Raw genomic sequence first — 16,900 nt, 5'->3', positions numbered from 1 at the left:
ATTAGATAATAGAACATCTCTCTTCGTAAAATGAACCATTGCATGTCGCTCTTTTTATGTGACTCAAACATTTTGTAATGTACTATTGAATGGATTTTGTTTTTTCTCATCTGGGTAAAATCAATTTGCGTTTATTATACTTGTCCTGTGTTAAAAAATTTGAAGCTTGTTAATATTCAAACAATAGAGAATATTATACCTTATAAATATCCAATATACGGAAACTCTTCAGTAGGAAGTTGAGAAATCAACAAACAATATGGCGACGTCCATGATATCAAAATGAATAATAATGAACCATAATCTGTATGACTGTATGTTTTTTGTTTGTTTTTGTTTTTATGCTTCGGATACCAGTTTGATGAAACAAATCATTTTGTTCGCCCATGCATTTTTGCAGGGAGGACTTCCGTAGTTCCACAGCACTTTTATTATATTAATCTTTTAGCTAGAGGACTTTCAGTTTCAGTTCGGAGTTCAGTTGCAATAATGATATTTTTATATTTTTAGGCCGGCTCTATTTCTCCGAAAGCCCAGGAAAATAAACTTGAACTCTATTTCTCCGAATGGTTGGCTAGCCTCCAGTAGTAGTAGCTGATGGGTTACGGACGATGTCGATGCCAAAGTAAATGCTCAGACTCAGAGTGGACAGGGAATTCTCATGAATCATCAAGAATCAATCTAGCGTTTTATAATTATATAGGCACAAAAAGCTGTGCTATCGCGAATACTCAATGGCGCGTTCACTTTTGCACTTCACTATCAAAGAGAAACAGGAGTAAACCTAAATAACCAAGCCAAAGTCTCAGGATGGGAACAGAGGTTGAAAGACAGGATAGCACAAACTCAAGATAGAAGTCTAACAGAAAGTTTGGAATAAAAGACAAAGCACCCAAGCACTGGCAAAAGAAAACCCCAAAAGATGCATACACATTCATCATTCACACAGACACTCTCGCAAATAACCAAAAAAATATTGAGAATGGAAACTGTTCAGAGAAATAGAGATCAAGTTTATTTTCCTGAACATTCAGTATTCAGAGAAATAGTCACTTTGTAATATTTATTGGACAGATAATTGAAGTCCGAGTTGTGATACTCTGACTGCTGTCTTGGTGGAAGCGCTGTATTCTCCGTTAACAATAATAAAGATAAAAGGAAACTATTATCTGAAAGCAAAAAATTAGCTTCGCTGTTAATAAGGGGTTAAAAACACCTGCAAGCATCCTTGACATGCTCTACGTCACCAAGGCCACCAAGCGACACGTCTCCCTTTCGTCTTCCTGCATTCCCCCCCCCCCCCCCCCTCCCTTATCCCTCCAAGTTCTCGGTGGTGGTGGAGGCGGCAGTGGATAAAAAAGGCTCTTTTCATTTTATTCAATCAACTTGTCTGTTGTGGACCCTAGTCCTCTCTAATGTACAAGAAATAATACTCACTTTTTTCTCACTGGTCTAATTGTATGAAGCAGACGACAAATTTCTCAAAACAGTCACACCATGACAGTGTAAAAACAACACGCGAAGTCCATGAATGCTTCTTTACGGCATTTCCTTTAAACCCTGTAAACAACGAAATTACGTATTGAGTCGACTCAACAGGTCAGATAGGGCCGGTGTTTTTTAATAAATTAAAGTTCTGAAAAATCAAAATGTTTCTTAGAAAGTTGAAAGTTCTTAGTTTTTGAAACAGATGTAGGTTTTTTTTCTAAAACATTTCTGAAGGCATGCTCAAAGCGAAGGGAGCTTTTCAAGGTGCCAGGTTCGTAGAAGACGCTCCTCTCTAGATCATTTTTTAAGTGGTGTGAGTTTTCTCATTTCAAAAAGAATTTGTTGAGTCCGTTGTCGTTTACGACTCCGGCAGACGCCATTATTACTTACTTTGTTTCCCATCAGTTTCAATATTGCAAGTGATTGCAAACATTATGTTTCATGTTTCTATAGTATCTTTAGTAGTCTTTAGTTAGGGTTGATGGGGATTCGGGAAACTCACCCTGATAAAATAAAGGGGGGGGGGGGCACGCTGTAAAACTTCGGAAGTCCTTCCTTTTTACAGACCTTACTCTTTGAATTGAGTGTGAGAATTATAGCGTCTGTATTCCTGAGTGGTTGGATTATGAAGTAGTGCGGCATCAGTGTCAGTATATTCATGTTTGAGACCAGAGTCCCAAGGGTGTGATAGGAATGTTAAGGGCAGCCAGCGTATCTATATCTATCTATCTATCTATCTATTTTTATATCAATTTACTCAAGTTTCCACTCGTATCAATTTTGGCCGGGTTATTTTTCTTCTTAAAGTTTTGACCACCGCACAAAAACCTCTCACTGTACTCATTCCGACCACTCTCCAGATCCTTTCCCGCACATTGTCTTCATAAGAACTTTCTACTAATACTACTACTATTACTTCTATAAATTACTACTAATTCTCCTACTACTTCTGCTACTACTTTTATGATGTTACATTTCTATTACTCTATTATCTCTTTTATTTTCCATAAATTTCTATAAATGTTCCATGCTCTCAATTTGCTGACCTGCCCTTAATATTCCTACCACACCTTAGGGATTCTATACTCACACACTGATGCCCCGCTACTATTTCATTATTTTTTTTCATAATCAAACCACTCAAGAATACAGACACTATAATTCTACTTCTACTACATTTTGTTTTATTTGTTTCCAACATTCCTCTGTTTATTGTTTTGCTCACAAAAGGCGTGAGTATTACCACACGGCCACAAAGTGTGAGAATATCCCCCAAAAATGGCAAATCCGACAATATTAAGTGCCTTATTCAAAATGGTTTTATTAATTAATGAGAAATTCTGTCCTCTTTCAGTTATTTTAAATTACAGTTTAGATTTAGAATTGAAGCAAAGTATTCCATTTGTTTTAATTAAATTTGACCTGACTGATTCTGATTGCTAAAGCCAAATGATATAAAAACTGGAAGTTATGGGCAATTTGTGGGATCGAAATTAGAATGTGTTATAACCATATTTTTAATTTTTCCAGGTTTGATATTACTCTAACCTTACACTATATTTTACAGTTTTCACCAGAGGAGAAATAGCTGCAATTCAGTTCAGGCTTAATGAGTCTATAGTTAAATCTTTCTTACTGTGTTGGGACTTCTTAAAGCCAGATAATTGATGAGAGAAATCATGATTTGAAAGATCTAATTTAGTGGTTAGTCTGGTGACAATTTTCTTTATGTTTATAAGCAGAGCTCAATATGGCTGATTTGTCAACTTTCAAAATAAAATTTGGATTACGTGAACTGTTCTATGCTTTCCTGTGTGTTGTCTTGGGATATCTTCTCAGAGTGAGGGATTCTTATTCACTTAATCCTGTATGGCGCAAGAGAAGCGAATTATCCAAATTTTCCAATGCAAAATTCCCAACACTTCCAGATCGTTGTCCCAACCCAATTATTACTGATTTGGAGGGAGATGGAGTCAATGAAATTGTATTGGTGTCCAATGATTTTATCCATCTCAATGTTCTTGCTGTGCCATTGATTTCTGAGGAGGAAGATAAAAGTCTCGCTCATGTTGTTGGAAAACACAAAACGGAATTGGATTTTGAAGAGAGAGTAAAAGGTTTTAAAGCGAAACCTCACATTGTTTCTGTTGGTTTCACAACTCCATATTTGTCAATGATGCAGATAAGAAAACAAGTGAGTTTTGACTTTACTACTTTATTTCCTATTTTCTCCCTTCTCTTTTTCTTCCTTTTCTTCTTTTCTTCTTTTTCTTTTCTTCTTCTTCTTCTTCTTCTTCTTCTTCTTCTTCTTCTTCTTCTTCTTCTTCTTTCTTCTTCTTCTCTTCTTCTTCTTCTTCTTCTTCTTCTTCTTCTTCTTCTTCTTTTTCTTCTTTTTCTTCTTCTACTTCCTTTTGTTCCTCTACTACTATTACTACAACTACTACAACTACTACTACTACTATTACTACAACTACTACAACTCCTACTACTCTAATATTTTTTACTATCACTTCTGCTATTTCCACTACCTCTACTATTTTAACACATATTATATATATGCATTGATTGTACTTCAATAAGATAGTTTGTTGCATTTTATTTTGTAATATCTAATGGAGTATTTTTCACTAATGATACAATAGTGGATGATGGATTACTCAATGTTGATGGGACTAAGAAAAGTAATTTGTCACATCAAATTAAGATCAGGGCAACCTAAGATTTGAACATAGAGCAACAATTTTCCTTTTGAATAGTATGCTATCTCCCATGGGGTCAAACTTTATCCAGCCACCTTGTCACTCAGATTTCAGCTGTGCAAACAAGTTATACTTGATTGATAGTGATTTTTGTATAAGACTTATGTTATATTATTATCCCATCAGGCACGAGATTTATGTGTTCAAGATTCTCATGTTGCACTGAACGTGTAAAGCGCCTTAGAGTTAGAGCATGAATCATTGAATTTGCATGCACGCTATACAAATGATTTATTATTATTATTATTATTATTATTATTATTATTATTATTATTATTATTATTATTATTATTATTATTATTATTATTATTATTATTATTATCATCATCATCATTATATTATTATTAGATATTATTATTGATATTATCATGGTCTTCCCTTCTTTCACAGGTTATTGTTGTGGTGACAGATGATTGGCAGGTTTTGTGTTACGACCCAACTCTGAAGTTTCTTTGGAGACAGAATCTTCCCTTGCCAATGGAAGATTTGAATGAAGTTGAAATCAAATCTCTCTCTGTACTGGTATCTCCTTTGTCAATAGACAAGAATCATCAAGGTTTGGTCATCGTGGCTGGAAGTTTCAAACATAAATCACACAAGCCAGATATCTTTGAGGAGTAAGTTCAAAACTATTTTTTATTAAATTCATAAATTAATATTTACTTTCTTTTAAAAAGATTATTCATCCAACCTTTAAATCTTTTTCAAAGTTGTAACGATATTGCTCCAACAAGTTAAAGTGGGATTTATGATTTTCAATTCTGCATGCAAAAAGTAAGAATTGTGTTGAACATCTCATTTTATTATAAATCTATAAGCTTTTCTAACCACAAAAATGATATCTACAGAATGAAGGAAAGAGAAAAGACAAGAACAAAGAATCGGACAGTGGAAATGCATCTAGGCTATGAACCAGAAAACTTGACTCATTTCTCTACATTTGCTCTAAGTGCTCAGGATGGGTCTATGCTGTGGAAGCACGTGGCTGGGGATTTTCAACATCAAGATATGGATGTGATTATTTTTTTTCATCATTAGCAAATTAATATATGCACATTTGTGTAGCTCAGTTCTACATTTTCATCACGCTCATTGGCTTCATAATACATCATTTATTCCCTCAGCAGACCATATTTTCACAATTTTAGACAGTAAAAGTTTTCTTTTAAGCACACTTTCTGTACTTGCTCCTTTATCAATCACTGTCAGGTAGTCATTCACACCGGAATCGAGTGCATTACCCAAGGACACTTCATTGCACTATAATTTTGAAATGACCTGATAGTTGTAATATGCAAATGGAAGTAAAAGTCAAATGAAAGTCAATGGTCACACAAACTAGTTCCTCTTTTTCTCATGTTCATTAACATATTTTAGGTGTTTGATTAACTAGTTGGTAGGTGAGACATATAGTATTGTGGTGAATAAAGTTAACCATTTTTGTGGGAAAATTGGACATACTGAATAATCTGAAAGACTGGGCACATAGTTACAAATTTGGAAGAGCAAAATTCTCTTTCATCACAAAAACAGACACTTAGGCGGAACAAGCATTCATCTGTTGAGCACTCTCATAAGATTTACTATATTATTTACAATTATCATTATCATTAATGATATTTTTATTTTCAGGATGACAAAAAAGATCTCCATTGGAAGTTACGTTTACAACACAACAAAATCCATAAAGGGGAGTCTCCCTGGTCTGAGTTTGGTGATCAATTAGATTCCTTTTTTGTGAGTCAGTTTTAGATTTGAATGCAGCATTAGTTTATTAATTTACCTCTCCTGACAAATGTAACTTTTATTTTTATAAAAATGTGAAAAGCTGTGCATGATATGTTCAAAACCCTATCCCCTATGTTCGCCCAGCGATGCCACCAAACTAGTTGTCCCTCGAATACGTAAAAATGCTGGAATGAGATCCTTTTCTCATTTCGGACCCTCTGTTTGGAATGCCTTACTGCAGAGAATTCGTGAAAATGATTGTTAATTACACACCCTCGGGAGTTTGGGTTAGTGTGTCGATTAAGCAGAGTATGCGAATTGGCGGAGAAGCTAAAAATAGCATCTAAGCACCAGCTTTCATGTGTCATAAGACCTTCCCCTCTGAGTTTTCTACGGGTTTGGGACCATCATGCTAAAGATATGACCTCATTAGAAGGGTTTTGTTGTTTTTTGTTTTGTTTTCTCTTGCTTCAATTTTGTGGGTTGTTTTATTTGGTTTTGGTTGGGGTTTTTTTGGTCTTTTTTGTTCTTTTATTATTATTTTTTTTTTGCGGGGGGGGGGGAGGGTATTTATATTTAATTTTTTTGTTTTTGTTTTATCAACAACAACAAAATGTGACGTTTTTGTTTGTAAGAATAGTAATCGTGAAGCATTGATTACTTTCTATACTGTGCAAGCTGTTTATAAACCCTTGTCTCCAATTTTGCCAATGTTGGTAGATATCTGTCTTGGATGAAGTGGTACCATTTGTACACCATGTCGAGTTTTTCAGTGTTTGTCAGAGGTGGTGTTTCACATTCCTATGACTCATCCTCATTTTCATTATCCAGACGTTGTCTTTTGAGTGACTGGACAGAGTCCAGTAGCTCCTGAGATGTCAGCTCACCACTGATGGGAATATTGTTGTCCATTGTAACAAATCGATTAAATGCTTCTGCCGAAAAGTTGTGTGGAACGGGAACAGCATTGTTGATTTCATATGGCTGTTGGCTGTCGCTGCATTTGAACCCTGCTTTGATAAAGCACTTAACAATAATATCTGTCTTTACCAGTTCCCATGCAGCTTTGGCAAGGTAGATTGCATCCAGAATTATAAATTTTCTGGCAATTGTTAAGACGTTGGTGGATTCATCTTCATCAAGAGCTGCAAGAATTCTTGAATTGATAATGTCCTTTCCAGTTCTTTATTATTCCTTGGTTGTATCAGCAAGGTAGTGTTGGGTGAAAGGAGAACAATTTTTATGTCCTTCAATTCCACGTTTTTGGATGGGCAGTGCAGTTGGTCCCATTGTTCAATCCATATTGGTAATCAATTCAAATGACTCACCTTTGTGTGCAACAATGTGGACAGGGACTGTATGGATCAATTAAAAGATGAGACGCGAGTCCTCTCTGTAATCCTTTATTATTGTTCATGGCCCAGTAGAGGAAAACAATGTACAGGTAGAGAATTGCAATCGAGTTGTCAGAGAATTTAAACAAATACAAGGCTTTTAGTGGACTGCAATCACATTTCACACATTGTGATGTAGACAGTTATTTAAGCAGCTACAAATCATATGCCAAGTGTTTGTTTTTTTAACCACCAATTTGAAAAAAAAAGGCGAAATATGTGGCAAAGACTTTTTTTCTTTTCTTTTTTTTCCCCCAAAATTTTGAAAGACGAAATATGCATCAAAGACATTTTTAAATAAAAAAGACGAAACATGCATATATATATATATTCTCAGTTTTCTGACCAGCACTTAAAGCTTACAGAAATAGAAAAATATAAACAAATAACTAAAGAGAAAAATACATGATCTTTTATATCTTTTTTCTTTTATACATAAGATTGACAATCAGGGTTAACAGAAGCCATCAAAATAGTCTGCAATTGATGTATGGTTCCCAACTCACTATTCCATCATTACTTCCCTTGCAGAAAACAATTGACAGCTCAGTGATGACATGGACAGAGCATGTCCATCATAAAATCTTAAGTGATAACAATAGGTGTTGCGTTGACATGGTGCTTGAAGTGGGTAAGGGAAGGGAGGTCTCAGGCTGTCACCAGATGTAGTCATAATTATCATTGATAAAGACAGTAACTTTGATAACCACAGTTTGTTTACACATGTATTAAGTGCGCTTACGATGTGATATATGAAGACAAGGTTCTCACCTGTACCTTTGTGACAATCTTCATTTCATGAATATGTCTGTTGACAAGTCTATTTTGTGCTACATATCTGCACTCTGCACTAACAACCTCAGATGTTAAACAAACAATTGAAATTATCAGACTTTATCTTCAGCTAATGGCTGAAAACAGAATTGGAACCATTTTACAGAAATTTAGGCTGACATAAACAGGTACATACTGTAATATGAGCTTTGAATATAGACAGCAAAAAAATTCAAATCCACTTATAAGCACAATCCAGCTATAAGCACACTCTGCTTGATTCTTGAGGACTGTGCTTATATATGGAGACAACTATATTTTGTTTGGATCGATGGCACTTACAAGTAATATATTTTATATTATCTCATATCTAGCCTCATTTATGGGCAGACAATTCAGATACAGAAATCATTGTGGCAAGGATCAGCAAAGAGTTTGGCAAAGCTTCACATGAATCACATCTGGAGGAGGAAGGCACTACTACACCCATCTCAGCTCTTCTTCCAGAACATTTTATTGGGTTTTCTTATGGCGGACAAAGACCTCATAGTGATCATGAGCATATTCATAATCCCAATAGGTGTGACTTTGATTATATATTTAGCAAAAATTAGTATATTGGATTCTTTGAAGAAAATATTTAACTATGGGCATTTCAGTCCAAAACCCGTCTTCGGCCAAAGTCATATCTTTATGTTTAGACTAAAGGCGTGTTTGAGCCTGAAAAGATTCTTAGTGTCATGTATTCTTTTCTTTTTTTTTAAAAACGTACATTGTTTGTTCACTACTTTTAATTAGACTTCAGACTTGGACATATGAAATAAAGGTTTTAGTCAAGTTCTTAATTTATATATCCCAACCTGTTGCTTAAGGATAAAGTTTTATATGATATGTGGTTGCACTGGAAGATTGGATTTCAGAAAAAAAGAGATGGCAAAAAAGTTTATATTTGTACAAATTTAACCTTAATAATAAAAAATATTCCTTGGTAATCAATATTTCCACCTCATTCTCTTTGTTTCTCGTGTCTATGGTAAATGGAGAAGTGGGGGGGGGGGGGGGGGGGGGGGGTTTGCTGTGGCTTTAGATTTGATTTTTACATCTGTCCATACTATTTGCACCTTCCAGCTTTGTCTCTGCGTGCGTTTCTGTGGATGTATTTTTTAGCTTTTTTGTTCTTCCAGACCTACTCGGGTATTGATAATTTTCCAGATGATTGCCAACCAAGGCATCAGAAGGCCATCTCTCTATGTGCGCTGTTATCTCCCATGATTTGATCCAGGCCTGATTATTAAGTGTTCAATAGTTACCCCATTAAAGGGCATTCCCATCTCCACTGATTGGGAACATGCTAGGTTGGAGTATTTGTCTTTTTATATTGCTTGAGTGTATTGCTTCAATTTTAAATGACCTATAATTGTAATTATTTCTATATTCAATTGAGGTGGATGTTAATCAACAATGATATGCCTCATTTTATAACTCTGTTTTCTCAAGTTTTATTGTCAGTTATTGCGAGACATCTGTGAGATCATCTAATGTTATCTCTAATTTAGGTAGAGGCAAAATTGAAAAAAGGAAAGGATCGAGAGATAAGGCCAATGGAGCTGAAGTTTATCCTGTATAACAGCTTGGGGAGGCAATTGCTTAGCAGTGGAAAGGAACAAAATAAATTCAAATATTAAAAAATCCATTAAACGCTATATAAATGATGTTGACGATGTAGATCTTTTATACGAGAAATTTTGTATAAATAAAATAACTAAAATATTAAATGACCAGTATCATCCACTAAGACCATCAATTATTATGTCAGAAAGAAGTGGTCGCCCTTTCTCTATTTCAACGAAAACAGAGAGACACCGAAAATCTTTTCTGCCGTCCAGTATTAGGCTTTATAACAACAAGCAATAATCATTTTATATAATTATTTCTCATTTTTACTTTTAAAAAATATAAATATTAATTTATTAATTTATTTGTTTTGCAATCTTTTCAATTTTCAATTTATAGTGACAGTTTTAACTATTTTACAGTGTTTGAAATTATTCATATTATAAAGCGCAGCTCTGGTTATAGAGCTGCTCCTTTTTTTATATATATACATCCTATTTCCATTGTATTTTATCTTATGTGTAAATTATAACACGTCTGTACAAAAAATTTCCTTTTTGGGATGCAATAAAGTATTATTATTATTATTATTATTATTATTATTATTATTATTATTATTATCCTGGTTCCTGTAGCGGACAGTAAAAGTAACAATTGCTTGCTACATTCTAGGATGACAGTCTGGTGCCAAGTACTCTCCATTAGACCTAACAGAACCAGCTACTCAATCACCAATGAGCTGGGTGAACAGAGAAACCAAAGAAAAAATCAAACTAGAATGATCCTAAATTTAAACAGGTCCCTTTGTTTGTACCCAAATGCTCTATCGACTGAGCAAACGAGCCTCATTTTGTTTATGATATAATATACTAATAGCAACTTGAAGTTGAAGTCCATACTCCTTCACTCATTTATTTGCATGTCAATTTCCTCCACAGTTTGGTCCTACGCTCACCAGAGGGTTTGCAGGTCCTATCACTGGTTACAGGTCAGCCAAAGACTGTGCAGTATTTTCCCCCAGACAGGTCCATTTACATGGACATTGATGGTGATGGGCATGTGGAGAGATTGGTATGGGATGCAGGACAGGTAGGACTACATTCAATTACATGTATTTTTCTACATACAGGACTTTTTTGTTCTTTTTGAGTACTATAAAAGTTGTGTATGAAACAGTGCTAGACAAAGCAGAAACAAAAGTATAAGAAAAAGACCAACCCATTTTGATTTAGAATTTTTCAAAAATTTTGTTTTATCTCTCTGTGTTTATCAAACGCATTTCAATTTCCCTTTATAATCCCTCTATTTTCATAGTATTGGCAACACAAAAATCTCTTTCAGAGGCCAACACGGAAGTCTTGAACAAACTGGACATTCACATTCATGTTATTCATAAAATCCTTTTTCCTTATGTTTGTATTGAACGGAAATTAAATCTATAATTGCTCTCTGTGTGGCATTAACTGAGTTAATTGTGTATGTGTGTATTTAAAATAATTTTTTTTTGGTGTGTGAGTGTGTGTGGAGGGGGGAGGTGCAAAGCGCATTTGATCAGTGTCTTACTCACATACCACATCATTCTATATAATTCTAATGTGTCCCAGTACCAGTGAGAGACTAGCAAAGCAGCGTTGGCCTGAGGCTGTTTTTGTTATATCAAACTCAAACAAGTAATTGGGGATGGAGTGAAAGGAGAGATGTGCTGGTGAAAAGTGAGTGATAGCAATTAGGTACCGAATTGATATATAAAAGCTTAAGTACTACTAAAGACTTCAAGTACTGAGTTTGTCATCAATTCAACGTGCTAGCTTTGTCTTCTTACTATAGACACCAAATTGGAACCTTATTCTACCTCATGAGACAAGGCACACTATACCCTACATTCTTCTTCATATTCTTTGTATAATACTCAACATAGAATTCTCGAAAACACGGAAATCTCTAACAAATAGGCATGATCTCAACTTGTTTGAGATTTCCATGCACTGTATTATCTTCCTATCCAAGTACTGTAACTGCCTGTTTAATAATACAAAGAACAGGATAAACTCTAGTTCCATGAATCTTAAACCTATAGTTCAAAAGGACCAGTTTTTATCTTCATGAATAAATAGTTTTGAATTGTTTTTACATCAACTCTACAGCATTACTCCCCTTGCTATTTGGAAATTTGGCGGCTTCAGCCAGTACAAGAAAAATTAGACCAGATTGTTCTCTGTTCCAATAAGCGACTATTCTGGGTCCGTTCCTGGAGTCTGGAGGAAGATGTTTATCATAAGCTTCCCCCCAAAATCATCAAAAGGTAGCAGAGATTTAAACATAGTTTTGTTTTATCTAAAAATTACACTATATGACTTATGCTGTGTATGATTTTTTTTTTTAAATTGGAAATTATTGTAAGTAGGATTTCTTGATAAAAATTATTTTTTTTTAGATTGTTATGTTGTTGAGATACAGAGATGAGTTGGTTAAAGATTCTGGAGAAGTAACCATGTAAAGTTCAAATATGTCCTGAATGATTATAATTGTCATATTTTTTTAATCATTATTATTATTCTACAAGAAATGCCTCGATTACGGAAAAGTTTAACATAAAATAATTCATTATCATTAAGCATCCTGACAAAGGTCAATCCAAATTTTATGTTTTTCATTTCTATTATGGCTAGAATTTCAGGTAGCTTTTTTGTCATAATATTACGAGAGTATCTCTTGCCTTTGTGGTGCAATAATATTTTATCAAAGATGTCATTTCATTTCAATAATGCAAATTATGCCCATGTACGATCTGTAACTATCTAAAAATTTGTTGGACTTTTCCTCAGATCCTTTAAAATACAGTGGAACCTCCTGATAACGACATGCCACGGGACCGAGTTTTTATGTCGTTATCCGGAGGTGTCGTTATTTAGAGTTTTTATTAACATTGACAAAACAAACAAAACATTGTAGTGTATTCCTCTTAGAGGGTTCTTATGCGTGTGTCTGGATGAGACTTTTAGGTGATCTGAACTGAGTACACTGATTGTGTGCTCCTGGAATCTACATCTGTTCCCTATTTAAACCATTCCCCTTTGTCTTACTTTTTCTTATGTCATTTCAGTTGTAAATCTAGAAGGTTTTTTACTATCCAATTTTCTTCCTTTTTACTGGCGCTGATATGACATAGATGTGTCACAAGCGCTGTAAAACCCTTTAAACAAACAGAAACAGGTAATTCGGACGCTGCGAGTTAGATAAAATTCCTCCTCCTCCCACAAAAACACTACAAGTACTACTACTACTACTACAACTACTGCTACTACTACTACTACTACTACTACTACTACTACTACTACTACTACTACTACTACTACTACTACTACTACTATACTGCTACTACTATTATTATTACTACTACTACTACTACTACTACTACTACTACTACTACTACTACTACTACTACTACTACTACTACTACTACTACTACTACTACTACTACTTCTATCACCACATAATATCACATTTTCCAAGATTTTGTGTTTACTTGCTTACACTTACATTTATACCTTGGTTTTTATTAATGCATATCAGCCAAGATTCGTCAAAAAAAAGCTGCGTTCTCATTGGTTTCAAAAGCTGCGTTCTCATTGGTTCATGCAGGAATCGTTTTTATAAACGTTGAGTACTCATACTCGGTATTTTTAGTATCAGATATCTACGAAAACTGCCGAAAATCGCCAAAATGATGTCGTTATTCGGAGGTTTTATCAAAAAGTGCGTCGTTATTTGGAGGTTTTTTTTTACTGATCTTAAATAGAAAAAAATCGGGACCACGGGTCAATGTCGTTATCAGGAGGTTGTCGCTATTCGGAGGTGTCGTAATCGGGAGGTTCCACTGTATCTTTCTTTATTTTTGGGGCTAATGAACTTAGTTCTATTAATTCGAAAAAATGGTGATGATGATGATGATAATGATAATAATAATAATAATAATAATAATAATAATAATAATAATAATAATAATAATAATAATAATAATGATAGGTACTTATTTACTTACTTCCTCCTCTTTGGTGTTTCATAAACACATAAGGTCGACAGTAAGGAATGCCAGTGACTTCTGTCTTCTGCCAGCTTCCGGACCTCACCCCATGTCAAACCGAAGGATGTCATTGTCATCTCTCTTTCCACTGATCTTCTCCAAGTTTCCAGTGGTCTTCCGCTATTGCGATTACCCTGCAGTGTCCATCTAAGCTCTGTTTTCGGGATTGCTCCCTCCTTCATCCGACAAACATAGCCAATCCATATCCATCTTCTTGATTTGACTGTTTCAGAAATGGGGGTCATGTCAGCTTTTTGTAGAAAATCTTTAGTTGATATTTTGTTGAGCCAAAAAATGTGGAAGATTTTTCGACATTTGTTTTGGATAACATCTAATTTGCAACAAACAGTCTTTGTTGATTCCCAAGATTCTGCTCCATATAAAAGAACTGATAACACATTACTCTTGAATATGAGCATCTTTGTTTTTGTTGAAATTTTCTTTGCATTCCAAAGTTTGTTTAGGGTGCCAAAAGTTTTATAGGCTTTTTTTTAACCTTTCATTTATTTCCTTTACTGAGTTCCCATCTTCAGACATTTTAGCTCCAAGATAGCAAAATTCATCCACGTTTTCTATCTCATCTCCCAATAGTTTGATAGGTTCTTTTTGTTTTGCATTTATTCTCATTGTTTTTGTTTTGGCTATGTTTATCTTTAGGCATTTTTTCAGGGCATTGTGGACGATCATCTGTGTTTTTGTTTCCATGTCCTGCAATTTTTGTGACAGGAGAACAATGTCATCTGCAAAATCTAAATCTTCCAACATCTCTGAAAAAGTCCATATCATTCCCGTTTTGGTCCCATTCATCGAATCTTTCATTACCCAATCAAGTGCCAATAGGAAGAGGAATGGCGATAACACACAGCCTGTTTTACACCAGTCTCTAATGATAACGATAATAACAATAACAATAGTAATAGTGATAATAATAAAATATTAATGATAATAATAATAATAATAGTAATGATGATAATAATAATAATAATAATAATAATAATAATAGTAATGATGATAATGATAATAATAAAAATAATGACAATAACAATAATAATAATAATAATGAAAATACTAATAATTATTATTGTTGTTGTTGTTGTTGTTGCTGTTGTTGGTGTTGTTGTTGTTGTTGTTGTTGCTGTTGTTGATGGTGTTGTTGTTGTTGTTATTATTATTATTATTATTATTATTATTATTATTATTATTATTATTATTATTATTATTATTATTATTATTATTATTATTTTTATCATAATTATTTTTTATTATTATTATTATTATTATTATTATTATTATATTATTATTATTGTTATTATTATTAGCTATTATTAACATCATCACTATCATTACTATCGTTTACTTTATTGTTATTTTTCTCATCAGCTTTGGCATTGCTTCATAAATTTCCAGCATTGCAAGGAAGTCTGGTATTGTGCGTCATTTACTGGGTCATAACCTTTTTGAAGATACAACATACGATGTGATTGCTTTCGGTGGAATGGGACGCGTCAGTTCTTTTGGGATGGATGGCAACATACACTGGCAGGTACATATGGCACTCTTCATCATTGTCATTGTCATTCTAGATCCTTATAACCTCAATTGTGTTGGAAGAGACCTAAAGCAACAAACAAACAAAAAAAGAATCCTTTTTTTTGGGGGGGGGGGGGGGATATTAACTTTATATCTTACACCAGTATTTGCTTATTCATATTTAATTTCTATCTGTACTATAACTTGCACCAATGTTTGCTTACTGCAGTCAAATCTGTGTAAGACGAAAATTGTTCATAAGCCAAATATAAGATAAACTTAAGGTAAACTTCCTTAAGATAAAATATCCTCTGTATATAATTGTCTTCTTCACACAGATGACCACTAACATTTATAATTTGTTTTACATAAACGACCATGCTAAAACTTGCCATCACAGAGTTAGTTGCAGGCTTTTGACTGCCATTGGAGCATTAAAGTCCTTTATATCTTTTCTTTATTGATTGATATGACAAGCAGTCAACATCAAAATATGATTAAGAATTTGAGAGACATGGTAATTGCCTGTCCATCCATAAGATTCTAAGTAAACAATGGACAAAGGATTTGAATCTAGCAACTGTGTCCATAGCGCGTTCATCGGGTAGATGACAAGGTCAGAAAATCTCCTGACTGTGTTTGTCTTATTATAGTGTCCTTTGTCCAAGTAAGCAAAGTTTGGCCTTCTACATAATAATAACTGTACATTTTGAAGACAAGGAGTGAAAGATAAAAATTTCTTGAGCTCATCCTAAAGATTTAATTTAAAGTTTTCCTTTCTTTAATAACCTAATTATTTTGAATGAGAATGTAAGATTTAACATTTTATGTTGTATTTTTTCTCTTTCTGTTTATTCAGATTGCTACAGAATCAAAATGGGCTGATTTGTCATTGAGTTTACGTAGATCAGGAGGCCCCCCTATATCAGATGAAGTTAAAGAAGAGTTTCTGATTTCTTTCCAGCCCGATTGTATTCTCATGCCTCTTGTTGTCTCTGGTCCAAAGGTATGGTAACACACAAAAATAAAAACATTTTCCATAAAACTTTGCTTTTTCAATATTGAGGTATATCAATTATGTATAATTATATTTTTACTAAACCATTTATGATCAAACAACTTGCTAATTATTATTAACATACATAGCAGTCCGCTTAAGAAAAGCTGCGTTAAGATAAACTCTCACTTACGATAAACTCTAAGGCTGGTCCTGATTTTTCTACTCTAAATCATTACACTGCAGTCCGCTTAAGATAGACTCCGGGGGACCAGAAAAAAAAGTTTATTTTATCCAAAACTGAAAGAGAACAACCCTTCAGCGACACAGACATTTGTTCAATCTATCAATTATCCTCCTTTAATAAATACGTATCTCCATTAAGATAACTCAGCTTCCTGTTAAGCTTGGCTAAACTTAACTAAGAGTGACTCTTTTTTTGACTAATATTTGTCGTTAGAGTCATCTTTCCCTTGCAACAGGCATGCAATTATCTAAATGCTTGGAAAGGCAGAGTGAGAATGAAACAAAA

The 16,900-nt window shown here is 34.0% G+C and overlaps 1 protein-coding gene across 6 annotated transcripts in view; it reads left to right on the top strand.

Annotated features, from left to right (window-relative positions):
* The window catches only part of LOC144977089 (uncharacterized), a 71,834-nt gene that overhangs the window by 45,526 nt on the left and 9,408 nt on the right, over positions 1 to 16,900 (top strand). The window contains exons 1-10 of one of the 6 annotated variants that reach the window (XM_078921882.1): positions 36 to 114; positions 3,056 to 3,682; positions 4,638 to 4,864; positions 5,096 to 5,261; positions 5,880 to 5,984; positions 8,518 to 8,723; positions 10,696 to 10,846; positions 11,902 to 12,059; positions 15,249 to 15,384; positions 16,231 to 16,377. In XM_078921882.1, coding sequence (XP_078778008.1) covers positions 3,239 to 3,682; positions 4,638 to 4,864; positions 5,096 to 5,261; positions 5,880 to 5,984; positions 8,518 to 8,723; positions 10,696 to 10,846; positions 11,902 to 12,059; positions 15,249 to 15,384; positions 16,231 to 16,377 — 1,740 coding nt within the window. In that variant the 5' untranslated portion in view covers positions 36 to 114; positions 3,056 to 3,238. Of the gene's footprint in view, positions 1 to 35; positions 115 to 230; positions 315 to 3,018; positions 3,683 to 4,637; positions 4,865 to 5,095; positions 5,262 to 5,879; positions 5,985 to 8,517; positions 8,724 to 10,695; positions 10,847 to 11,901; positions 12,060 to 15,248; positions 15,385 to 16,230; positions 16,378 to 16,900 lie in introns of those variants that run through there. The other 5 variants (XM_078921878.1, XM_078921877.1, XM_078921879.1 and 2 more) reach the window with 5 other exon arrangements.

The sequence above is a fragment of the Berghia stephanieae genome, chromosome 7 (genome assembly GCF_034508935.2).
Source record: "Berghia stephanieae isolate SIO BIC M18660-M18661 chromosome 7, UCSD_Bste_1.3, whole genome shotgun sequence".
In the NCBI taxonomy this organism is placed as follows: Eukaryota; Metazoa; Mollusca; class Gastropoda; order Nudibranchia; family Aeolidiidae; genus Berghia; species Berghia stephanieae.
The sequence above is the reverse complement of the archived record's forward strand: the minus strand, read 5'-3'. Positions and strand labels throughout refer to the sequence as shown.